The 12,470-nt window shown below is 43.6% G+C and overlaps 1 protein-coding gene across 1 annotated transcript in view; it reads left to right on the top strand.

Moving 5' to 3' along the window:
• Window positions 1-279: 279 nt before the first annotated feature.
• LOC118257006 (A-kinase anchor protein 2-like) overlaps window positions 280-12,470 on the top strand; it is a 257,483-nt gene continuing 245,292 nt past the window's right edge. The window contains 1 exon segment of the mRNA XM_035564528.2: window positions 280-723. Coding sequence (XP_035420421.2) covers window positions 679-723 — 45 coding nt within the window. The 5' untranslated portion in view covers window positions 280-678.

Here is a 12,470-nt window from a genome sequence, read left to right as displayed (position 1 = left end):
CACAGACACCTTCCCCCCCTGCATCTGCTCTTCACGACTGCTCTTGCAGGCTGCCCTGCAGCAGCATTTACAGCATGCTGTGTGACTGCAGCACTCGCTAGCAGCTTCTCCTCCGTGCTCCCCTCTGCATCCAGCCCTGCTGGACAGCAGGGATGCCGCCTGCTCCCCTGCTGCAGTCACACAGGTTTGGATTACTGTGCACGCCGTGGATGTTGAGCTCCTGTCGTGACCCAGTGCTCCATAGGAGGAGCAAATGAGCTGAGACGTCAAGGCAAAAAATTATAGCCATGCGAGCCATCCCTGTGCTCAGCTGCTGGGAGAGTGCATACATGGCTTGTGTGACAGCAACAGCACACAGAAGCTGCAATGAAATGCAGTTAGCAATACAGCTGGGAGGCAGGCAGCAAGGCAGGCGCTGGTCCAGCGACTGAAATGATCCTGCCGTGAGCCAGCCTGCAGTGCCTCCAAAAGTGGCTGGCTACTACACGAGAGCTCAGCTTTCTTCGCAATTACTCCAGTTCCCCCGGGTGACTGCAGTGTGCGCTCTGCTTTGGTTTTGTTGGTGTTTTTTTTTTTTTTGGTTTTGTTTTGTCAGTGTGGGTTTTTGTTTTTGTTTTTGGTTTTGTTTTTTTTTCCTCCTGCCTCCCCTCTCTCTCCTCCTGTGTCCTTTTCTCCAGGATGGCGGAAGCAGAGTTGCACAAGGAAAGGCTCCAAGCCATAGCAGTAAGTCAGCTTCGTTTTACTTGCTCTTTTGTCCGCGACTGGGGGAGCGTTCCCGCAGTGTGGCTGGGGAGCCTTCAGGCGCCAAGTTGTGCGTGGAGCTCCCCTTTCGGGAGGCGAGTGGTTAAAGCCTGCTTTGCAGGATTTGGCTGGGGAAGGGGGCTCTTGTGAAGTGCGCAGAGCTGACACGTGCAGAAAGAGAAATGCGAATGCACAGTGGCACACTTGTAAGATTGATGGTGGAGAAGAAAAGAGGGAATAAGTGGGGAGGAGGGGAGGTTGCGGGAGAAAATCAGTGCTCTGCCGAGAAGGATATTTTCACGCGGTGGGAGCGTTAGCTGAGCTGATTGAGAAGTTAAACAAAAAGGATCTGCTGCAGGGCGGCTTTTACTGCAGGCAGCGATGCTGATATTACTAGTTTTTAACACAATCGAATACAAACAGCACGTTATCAGAATCATGTAATTAACTGATGCACTAGTTAAGCTGTCAGCTCAGCACACGCTTCCAGGCAAATTCTCTGCCAACTTGCATCCTGCCGGGGGTGAGGTCTAGGCAGCATTTTGCCCCATTTTAATCAAAACTTTTATTTTCACATTTCATGCTGCAATTCCTAGAGAGGCACCATCTCCGCCACCGCAGACCGTGGGCAGGGATGCCCGGGGAGGGGTGGGGATCAGGCCTGGGTGTTGGTAAAACCACATCCCCCTTGGCACACAGAAACTGCCAGCTCATCTACCGGCGCGCCGCATGAGCAGCCCGGCGTGGCTCTGCCAGCCCCACGCGATTCCCTTGACACCCCCTTGCCACAGCACCTGGTCCCCAGAGGGACCACAGGAGGTCCGCAGCTGAGGGCACAGCCCTGAGCCCCCCACTCCAAATATCAACAGATGCTCTGAGCTGCTGCTGCAGCCCGTGGAGATCATGGGCGTCCTTTGTAGTTAGAGGCATGGCTGCTGCTGCTGCTGCCACTGGTGCTGCTCCACGCCGTTTTCCTTATGTCCACTCTTCTGCCAGACGGCCCGTAGAGGTCTAGAATAACCAGATGTAAAACGAACTGTTGTGTTTTCTTTTTTTTTTTCTCTCTAAAATATTTTCCCTGAAAAAACATCAGATGGTATCATGTGATATGGTGGCAGTTGGGAGGGGAGGGAGAATACTATAAGCATTTAATTGTCAAGCAGCAGAAAGTAGATGCATTTTTTAAGCTGTTTCAAAGTTTTATGTCGGTGTAGGCATTGCCAGGTCCCCAAGTAGAAACACTAGGGCTGTTCACCTGAAGCTAACCTTCACCACTGCCTCTGGTTTGGGACTCCTGCTGCAATAAATATGGGAGAACCATGCTGCAGAACTGCCTAAGATATTGGTGGTATGCATAGCTCTGGAAAACTTATGTCAAATTAAAATAAAATATAATGTAACATAATATAATATAATATAAAATAAAATAAAGGCTTACATTACTACTGCTTCTTCTGCCTGCTATGTAGCAGAAAGCCAAGCAACACCCATTTCTATTCCACAAGATGTCCTTCAGCCTTTCAGCAGAATAAGTCAGATGGTCTGCTTCCTGGTGCTTTGCATTTAGCACCAATGAGGCCATTATGAATATAAAATTATTATCTGTTGTATTGTAGCCTCCTAGAGTAGGCTTATGCTGCTGTGAAAGGAGGCCTTGAGAATCTGGATCTGCATTTTCTCTATATATTTCCTCTATGGTTTCTATGTCTGTATTGCCTGCTAGGCTAGCTACAAGTAAAACATGGTACAGTAATGTATTTGATGAATTAGATTGAAAGAATCCAACTTCAGCATCAAAAGTGTTCATCCTTGTTTTAATCTGAGTGTGGGTCAATGGTGTGGCTGTTTGGCTTGCACACTCTGCAGAGCAGCAGGTTGTCCATACAAGCTTCTGAGGTGAATTTTTCGCCTGTGCCTGGACAGTTGCAGATGTTTATCAGAGCACAGAGGAGTTTATTTCTAATGTAAGCTTTGGTCCACCAGGATGTCACATGACACAATTTAGATATTTTTCTTCTGCCATTAGTTGGCAAAAATAAGGTCAATCATCAAAAGCTGCACAGATTTTCTTTAGAAAAAGAGAAAGATGGCATTTCAGTTCAGATTGGTGTTCCCTTTAAGGTTATCAATGGAAAAAATGTACTAAACAAGCTGCAGTATCTCACTCTGGTGGGCAAAAGCTTATAAAAGTGCTCTGTGATGGCTGCTAGGCATACAGAAAGAAAACTCCCATCCCTGGTGGCTGGAACTTCTGTACACTGTTGTCTGTATGTTTGTGTTTGCTTTCATAATTACCATGGCAAATGAGTTTGTCGGGAGGAAAAGCAGGGTAAATTGTAAGTGCACACCACTGAATACTTAAGGAAAACAACATCCAAATACGAATACTTGCATCAGAAGGCTTTTTACAAGTTTGAATTCATTCTTCATTAATGATTCAAGCGGATCATGGTTTTAGTTGTACACCTGTCTGGCATGGAAACAAGTGTCATGGGAAGAGGAAAAAAGGGGTCTACCTGTCATTAATCTAAACCTTGGTGAACATGAGTCAGTCACCTGTTTTGCCAGCAGTGAGCACTTAACCTCTCTGTGGCATATTTTCCACCTGTAGACTGTGAATAATGGATTTTGCCCTTGCCTGGTAGGGATGCATGCAAGACTGTGGAGAACTTGGGTGCTATGGGTTATCAGGACAAGAGACTGCTAAACAAAAAGCAGAAAGTGTGGTTCTGTAAAAGAAAAAGTGAGGAAAAGAAGAAAGCTTTATATATGCATGTTGCTAATGTCATTGCACGTGTGGGTGAAATTTGGGGTGAAAAAGGAAACATTTTTGTGGCTTTGAAAATATGCCTGCTGTAAGCTGCTCAGAACTTTGGAATGCAAGTGGTCCCCGAGGGAGCAGCTCAGTGGCCAGGGGACAGGTGAGCTGTGTGAATTTAACCACATTTCAGACAAATAGACTGCATGGCTCAACGGTTTGTTAGGTGGCCCCATTCACTGTGACTGCAGATATCACCACCAGACAGTGATCTAAATATAGGCAGGCATTGACAAAATGTAAATGTCTTCCATAGCTTGGATAGCACTCATAAAGCTGACAAGTGAAGGCACTGAGTATGGATCAGTGTGTCTGAGGTACGAATGTACGTACGATGCAGGACGCCTCACCGTGTATCAGGTGAATTAAAGGAAATCACTGGGACACGGCACTAAGTAGAAAACTTCCAGCACAGCAACAACCAGCACAGGAGCTGGAGGAGGTGTTCAGGCTAAGGATGTGCCCAGACTACAAAAGCAAGGGGAAAACTACTGAAATGTATGGGTTTCTTAGCGATCAAAACTACCAGTAACGGTGCTCACCACTTACCAGTGAGAAACAGTGAAATATTAAAGAAAAGCGATCACTGACATTCAGGTAGCCATGTCAAAGACAACTCTTGTCAGAGAAGACCGTTCTTGCTTTCTCCATGCAATTGCATGTTTGTAAGATCCAGTTCTGAGCTGGATCTAGCATTACTTAAATGCCATCCGTACTGCAGTACTGTGTTGTTTAAAAATAGCACTCTCTGGGATCAGTGGGGCATACCTTAGATGGATTAAGGACTGGCTAACTGACAGGTCTTGAAAAGTTGTTGCTAATGAGGGTGACTGCTGATGAGGAGCCCTGTTCCTTGGGGGCAAAGGCAGGAGCGGGCTTTATAGGAACCCAGTTTTCACGGCCTGAAGGTGTTGTCTACCAGTGCTCCGATGTAAATGCAAAGTCAAAATTGGTTATGTGCTGATAATGCACAGAGTGGAAGAGGAGTAAATGATGAAGACACAGCAGTCCTGCAGAGCAAGTGGGATTATTTGGAAAATGGAGTCCTCCTTTCAATGAAGTCCTTCACACCTGCACGGAGCTGGTGCTCAGACAGGCCAATGCAGGATTGTGCATCCCAGTGCAGGGAGCACGGGACCAGCACCGTGGTGCCACCTTCCCAGAGGGACTGGAAGTTTCTGTGAGAGATAATTCAACGGGAATGAGAAGGGGTCTTAGTTCTGCAGAGGAGGTTAGCTTCACACCAATTAAACTAACACCGAGGGCAGGTCCTTCCAAAATGGAGGCAGGTGTGTGTATGTTTACATATAAATCTGCACCACTTTTTCAACGGCTCTTTGGGAGTAATAATGCCAATGATATTTTGGAAAGATAGTATCAGTATAGTTCTGGTATCACAATCACAAATAAATGAGGCATTCCACATTTCTGGGTTGCACACTTAGCAACTGCAGTGAGCATTATATGACATCAACGAATTTGAGCAAATTTTTTGGCAGAATAAAAAATATCACTTTTTTCCCCATTCACATACTGTCGATTGACCCACAAAACTAAACCTCATGACTCGTAGATCTTGTGCCTAAGATCATTTCACTGCAACACTTCTCCAAAAATTTTATAAGTCACGCCAGAGACTATCATTCATGAAAATTACAATTCCTGGTGTTGGTGATTGAATGGAAAAACATGACAAAATCATTTAATCAGCAGTTTATTATTGCTAAGATCGCTTAATAAGCTGCTTTCCCGCATCTCCATCTAGGAAGTGAAGTTTTTGGCCTTAAATTAGGCACACGATCAAGTCTGCTTGAATTCAGTTGTTTTCAGACCTGAAGTCTATAGAAAAACATATGAAAAAGTTAACTAGGTTAGGACTTGTCTGCTTGGAAAACACGAGTGAGAAGGATGTGCAGATGTCTATAAGATCATCAGTATTACAGAGGGAAAGGAAGAGAACACACTACTCACACTTTTTGGTACAAGAATTAGCTGGTGTCTAAGGAGAGTACCAGTTGTGGAAAAACCAAACCCAGAGAGATCTTCTTCCCAAAAGGAGTTGTTAAGGTGTAGAGCCCCTCTCTCCAGGAGGTGGTGGATGCTCAGAGTGCACCAGGGCTCGAGGAGAACCCAGGCATACTCATGAAATTGAAATCTGTGAAGAAATTGCTCATTAGACAGGAGTAATTTCTGAGTTGCAAATTATTGGAGTTTGACAGACTAGTGGATTTGTTTTACACTGATTTGTTGTGGTCCTGAAGTTTTCTGTTTTAGGCACTGTCTGAGAGAATGGCCAGGTGACCTGACCCAGGGCAGCCATCCTATGTACCCACATCAACACATTCCTCTATGTGCTTTCCAGAGTTTTGGTGCTAAAGAAAGCCCTTTTAACAAAGTATAATGAATCTTATTTGAATATTGCTGCTGTGAAGTTTAATCCATTTTTCCCCATTATTATTATTCCCTTGTTGTGCTATTCACAATGGTATTTTCTGCACTGATTAATCATAACTGTTCCTCTGCCATCTTGTTCTTCAGCAGTCCAACATCCGAGTATCTGAAACAGAAAATGTTCCTCTATCTGTACTTGTTCTCCGTTGAGGAATACACATGAATTTTAAATTCTGAGTTGAAAAATCATGAGGACTGGAGAGACCTTGACAGATTCTTGAGTATAGAGACCTGGTGGTGTTAGGAAAATGTCTGGAAGCTGTATCCTGTTGCAAATATTTCCAGGAACTGGTATAGTAAGCATAAAGTAGATATTATCACAAACTTAATCTAAAGGAGATCTATGTTGTGAGCACAGTATGAACCTGTGATGTTCCTGCAAATCTCAGTGGAGTTCAGCTGTGGGAGAGGGAGCGTTAAGTTTGCATTTGCTGTAAAGGTTGAAGCAAGGCTTCCCTGCACACAAACCTGCAGCCTACCCTGGACTGCAGCAGCATCATGAATCAGCTTCATGGGAGATCTTCCACAGAGAAACCCATGCAAGCACAGTTGCACTTTGTCTTGACTTCTAGAGCACACAAAACACTGGGAAATCACATACAGTGTTAGAAATGCTATGGCCTTTGCCTATTCGAAGCCAAAAGCTGAAGTTTCTATGTCTGAAAAGTAAAAATAATGTCTCGGGTTTTATCTATATTGTTGCTTTAGGAATGTTTACACGACAGCAAGAGAAGAGGAAATAGGATGAAGAAAAAATATTGCTGTCAAGGTATCAGTGAAAACTGGGAACAAACAGAAACCAGAAACCAGCTTGCTCTTGAGAAATTTCTAGACTGTCTCCAGACTTACCCAAACTCAACTGTTTAAATTTAGAATTGTTTCCACAGCACATTCCTAGCCCTTAACACATCACCAACATCTCTTGAGCACATACACAGAGCTGAGATGCTGGTTTTCATTTTGTGCCATTCAAACAATATTTTGCAGAAGAAATCAAAAACGGTTGAGAACTTTTCATGATTTTTTTTTTTTTTGAGGGGGGAGCATAAACTTGTTAAAGTACAATAGCTGTGAAAGATTTACATTTTTGGAACTATTGACCAGTCCTATCCTGGAATACAACTTTATGGAGAGATGCTGCACGCCATAGTGACAGCGGAGTAGATGCTTACAAATGAGAGACTGTCATTTTCATGCTGTTCTGAGGTGATGTGATGACAGAAGGATGGGTCTGTGATAGGGTGCACAGTGGTTCTCAGTTTCTCCTCAAGCACTTTTGCTCTTCCGGGATTCACCCCTTGTATCTAACTCCTTACCAGCTTCACAGAAGTCTGTTTTATTTATGTGCAGAATAAAATGTAATCTTACGTTGACTGAATCCTTGCAAAATCCAGGCAGATGCTGCTCTGCAGCATTTACTCAGGAAAGCACCAGCCCTAGCATGTTTAGTAACTTCTGAGCACTCACAGGAGTAACATGTAGCTTCTGAGCCTCTTTCTGAGCTGGTCCCAAGGAACTTCACAAAGACACCCGTGCATTTGTTTACCACTGGGGAAAAGGAAACATGGGCAAAGGATTTGTTTGCCTGTTCCACCAGCAAAACCAACAGAGCCAAGAATGCACAAGGGTTAATATTACCCGACAAGTCCAGTGGTAGTGACATGGGTATGGACTTCTGGCAATGGCACACCAGACCCGTGCAGCTCTCGACACACAGATGCTTTTTGTTACTTAGCAGACTTGCTGCAAGGTTAGGCGCTGGAGGCGTATACAGCTTTCTTCCTCTTTGCCAGGAAAAACAAATGTTTTCTGTGAAAAAAAAAAGATAAAAAAACCGGCAATCTATCAATGCGGATTAGGGATCTCTTTTTGGAAGGAGAGGGACCTGCTCTCATCTGTGGGCTGCTACCCTTCCCAGATGGCACAAAGCTCTGGTCGTTGACACAGGCAGCATGCTGATGGCTCCAGTGTGAGATGCTCGGGGGAGCACCATCTTCAGTGGTCAGGATCCACAAACAACAATCAGCTGAAGATTTGGGACAGTAAAGGTGGGTTTGCAGCCAGGAGTGCCCATGTTTGAAAAAGTGCCTCCCTACAAGATGAGGGCTGAGTAAAAGGTACTTTCCAGCCTCCTGGGGGTGCCATTGCTGTCAGGGGCTGTGCTCAGTCATACTCTTTTCCCCCATAGAGTTATAAGCAGCACTGGGAGACCTGCTAAGAGGCTGCAAATTACACATAGAAGTTAGCAGTAGAGCAGAGCTGGCCCAGGGCAGTGCCACACCCCACTTCCCAGCCAGAGGCAGCACAGGTGGGCGTTTGTCAGGCTCTCATGGTAGGGGGTCTGCACTACACCGGGTGTCAGGTCCTTGGGAGAACTCCCACTGGTATCCTTATATAGTCCCTACTCATCCAGTGGTTTCCCGGTTTGGAGGACAACACAAGCATTTGGCATCCAAGGTGTCACTAAATTTGCAATAGCTGCAGCATAGCAGAGTTCAACCCTTATCTACATTGAATTCCTACCTACATTGACATAAAAATTAAAGCTCAGGTGTTAATCATGTATTTGTTCTTAAGCATAAGCATATGTAAGGACTTGCTGCACTTAAGACAAATAGGCTCCAGCAGAAGGCTGATTCATTTTCTGGCATGTTAAGATGCCATCTTTACAACTGCCCCTTGTGGTAGGGATAAATGTTGAATGAGGAGTGTACATAAGCTCACCCCAGCATCCTGGTGAACTCAGCAAATTGTTTTGCATAAGGAAGTAACTTCTAACCAGCCAGGCCAAAAAAAAAAAAAAAAAAAACCACTAGTTTTTAAAAAATGAAATGAAAAACAGTCTGAACATCTAAAGATGGTGTTCTTCTATTAGTAAAACTGACAGATATCAGTTCCTTGTGTCAAATTCACACTTTATGTTGCTGAAGTTTCAAAAAGCAGAAAATTTAGACTGAAATGATATATAAGACATCATATAAGATGTCTGAAACTCATCTGTGAAACAGAGAACTATTCACAGTTTTCATGCTTTTTGTTGTCAGTTTCCTATCTCCAGAACAAGAAAAATACTGAAATTTAAGAGTTTTGCAACTATTTTCATTCTTATCATATGTGACATTGCTTATGGTGTTGGTTTGATGAGACTGATGCAACACTGAACAGTGCAGACCTCCTCCTCTGTGAGATACTCAGAAATTCACAGGGCTGAATGTCCCACAGAGGAGATCCAGAATCAATAGTTTCCAATCTAGATAACTCTTACATTAATGATGATTTTTTTTCAGTCATTTAATAGAGTAAAAAAATATATAATAAAGGAGACTAGGTTTCTTTTAAAGATTATTCCACTGCTGAGAAGGAGGGGATGGGCAGCGCTGCTGAACTGGAAGGGCTGGTAGGAGTTTCCTGCTAAAACTCTGCCAGAATTCTCAGGGCATTTGGATGAATTCCCCTCTGCATCTGGTGACTTTCTCTAGGGAGAGTGCTGCACCATCCTTCCTTGCCTGAAGACACGCAGCCCTCGAAAGCAGTCCTGAAAAGCAAGTGTAAGCAGACAAGACTGGTATTTTGGTGGTCAGAGTACTGACAGCTCCAGTTTCTGCTTGGCGTTGGCCTGCGGTGTTGTGTGGCAAACTACAGCCTCTTAGAGACATAAGAGAACAACAATAATCTCCAGTCTATGTTCCTTTGTAAACACGTGTCCCTTGACCACTTGGTGAAATAATTTTGTTTGTGCTGATGTGGATAACACTGACCATGCAACAGATGTGGCTGGCTGTAAGGCTGTAAGACCCAAAAGGATAGGTGGCTCTGCTTACTGATGCTATCTGCATGGATGGGAAAATGTTTTAACTCGGTGCCATCCGTGTGCTACAGGACAGAAATGACATCGAGCTATTTGTGGCCCCAAGTTGCTGTGACACAGATGAAGTTGCCAAGCAAGAAGCTACACGAGCACAGCTTGTGCCCGTCCTGGCTGCAGGTGGCAGCCTGAGCTGGGCAGATGTAAGCAGGAAAGTAGAAATGGCTTCTCAGCAGCTTTGTTGTGTCGGTCACATCTCTGTCTGGGTGAAACTAACAGGTGTGAATGTGGCTGGAAATGAAAGCAAGAAAATACATACTGGCAACTGGTTGTTGCAGTGGAAGCTTGTACAAAACAGTGTCCAGCCTTTAAAATAAATGAGGACTCTGAACAGCTGGTACTAACCAGTTGTTGAGTAGCAGTTCTGGAGAAAGGATGAGAGGAGTATAATGGATCATCTGGTGAACATTACTCAGCAGTCTCCACAACGTGGAAAAGGCAAACAGGCTGGTGGTGGATATAAATAAGATCGCTGTCTGTTAGGCACATGGAGCTGTGCTCTGGTCAGACCAGTTCTGGATGTTAGTATTCAAGAAAGATATGTGCTGAATAGAAAAGAGTCCCAGAGTGCCAGGAATTATCAGAAGCCTAGGAAAAGCCTGCCCATGGCATGGACTTGGAACCCAATGACCTTTAATGTCCCTTCCAAGCCAAGCCATTCTATGATTCTGTGATTCTATGAAGAGAAGATCTGAGGAAAGACAGAAGTCAGAGCTGTCTGGCCTAGTTAAGAAAATACTCAGACTTAGCTGATACTGTTTAAGGGTAGAAGAAGCTCTCCATGTTCCTCCTAGGATGGATCACCAGTGTTTTTGCTTGCTCTCAGATGCTGCTCAGTCACCCGGTCATAAGTAGCTTACATATCAAGGGTTCTTCTGCAACCAGTCAGTTTGCTTGCGATGCCAAACACAATGCTTCTCTGAGACTTGGCAGCTGAGATATGCATGCCTGGAGACCCAGGAGAACAATTTAAACCAGCCACAGTGAAAGAAGTCTGAAGCTTGGGTGGTTTACTTTGTGTTTTCAGCAGCATAAAGTGCGTGGGTAGTCACTCACTGGAGTCCAAATATGTTGGGTAACGTTATCATATCCATGTTCTTAGTATTACCTCCTCTGACGGATTTGAACCACCATTCCCTACACTCCTCTCCTGCAGTAGGACCCTCTCCTGCTCCCTATCAGGTTAATAGGAATTTTTCTGCTGGTTTCAATGGTGAGCAGGAACTGAACCATTTGATCCCCACAAGTATTTGTGCTTTTTCTGACTCCTGTGTAGTACTATCAGTATATAAAGCACCAGATATGAGCCAGATCACAGGTCTAGGTCAGATTTTCCCAGGTGACCAATTACAAGGTTCAGGATAAATAAAGAAAATTGATTTCAACGTTACTCAAAATGTGAGAGTTGCACACTTAGCCACTTGTCGTGTACTTTTGTCAGCAGTACAGATGAATTGTATTTGCTAGAATAACCTTCCCATTCTTTTACATGCTCAGCAAATGGAGTGGGGGAGGTAGGGATGGACGTATTTTCAGTTTCAGTGAAATCCTGTTTGTGGTTTCTCTGTTGATCCTGGGAGGTGTGAAAATGTGAAGGCTGAACAAGATGAAATTTCCCTAATGCTTTTGCTTAAAATCAAAGGGAATAAGACCTGCCGTCAACTAGCATAAAACAGTGATGGCAGAAATTTTACCTTTTTTCTCTTTGTCCAACCTAGCTTGTTGTTGAGTTGCCTTTACAAAGAAATGTGAAACTTTGTGCTGGAGCTTTGGAGTAGATCCTTTAGAAGTACTTGGGATCTGGAAGAGGAATTAGGCATAAAGACTTGTCAAAGGCCCCTAGAGAACTCTGCTTCAGGAAGACTATTTCTATGTGGCTGCATGGTGACCTATATATGCAGGACACTTTTCAGCCTGCTTTGAGGTAGGGCAGCAGGCGCTCAGAATATAGCACAGCCTTACAGATTTTTCTTTCTATTTCTGTGTTTTAAGGGAGTGAATACCATATTTAAGAAACTGTTCAGAGATAGCTTTCACTCTTGACTTGGTGTTATTAATACACTTCACTTCAAACAGTTTTTATTTTTAATAACAGTATTTTTTAACATAATAAACCCCTTAAGCCATGAGCAATAAATAATTGGTTTACTTGTGCAAAGGTTAAAGCATTACATGTTTTCATGTGCATGTGTGATCCAGAATTGCAAATATCAGTTACTTACTAAAATGCAAAGGTGGCAAAGCTAGTGACAACCTTTTATTGTGTTGTGGGAGATGTTACCTCCTGAGATTTAAACTGTTGGAATCACTTTGGCCTGTGATTTCACATCTGAACTCCTCTGTAGACTATTTTTGCTTCCTAAAAAACAATAATAATGATTTTTAAAAGAGACTACATTGGGGTTATATAATGTGAAATACATAATTTTCTGAAAAAAATGACTGTGTAAATGGCATTCAGAAATTCAAGCTCTATTGTCTTTCAAAGGTTACCATAAATGCATTCCATCTACAAAATATTGGAAATATTTTCCTTGGCTAAAAGGCATTGAAAGGATAACTAGGATCATTTAGAGTATGTCTACATCATCTACT

This window comes from Cygnus atratus, chromosome Z (genome assembly GCF_013377495.2).
Source record: "Cygnus atratus isolate AKBS03 ecotype Queensland, Australia chromosome Z, CAtr_DNAZoo_HiC_assembly, whole genome shotgun sequence".
NCBI classification, from domain to species: Eukaryota; Metazoa; Chordata; class Aves; order Anseriformes; family Anatidae; genus Cygnus; species Cygnus atratus.
Note: the sequence above shows the minus strand (reverse complement) of the source record. Positions and strands in the feature narration are given on the sequence as shown.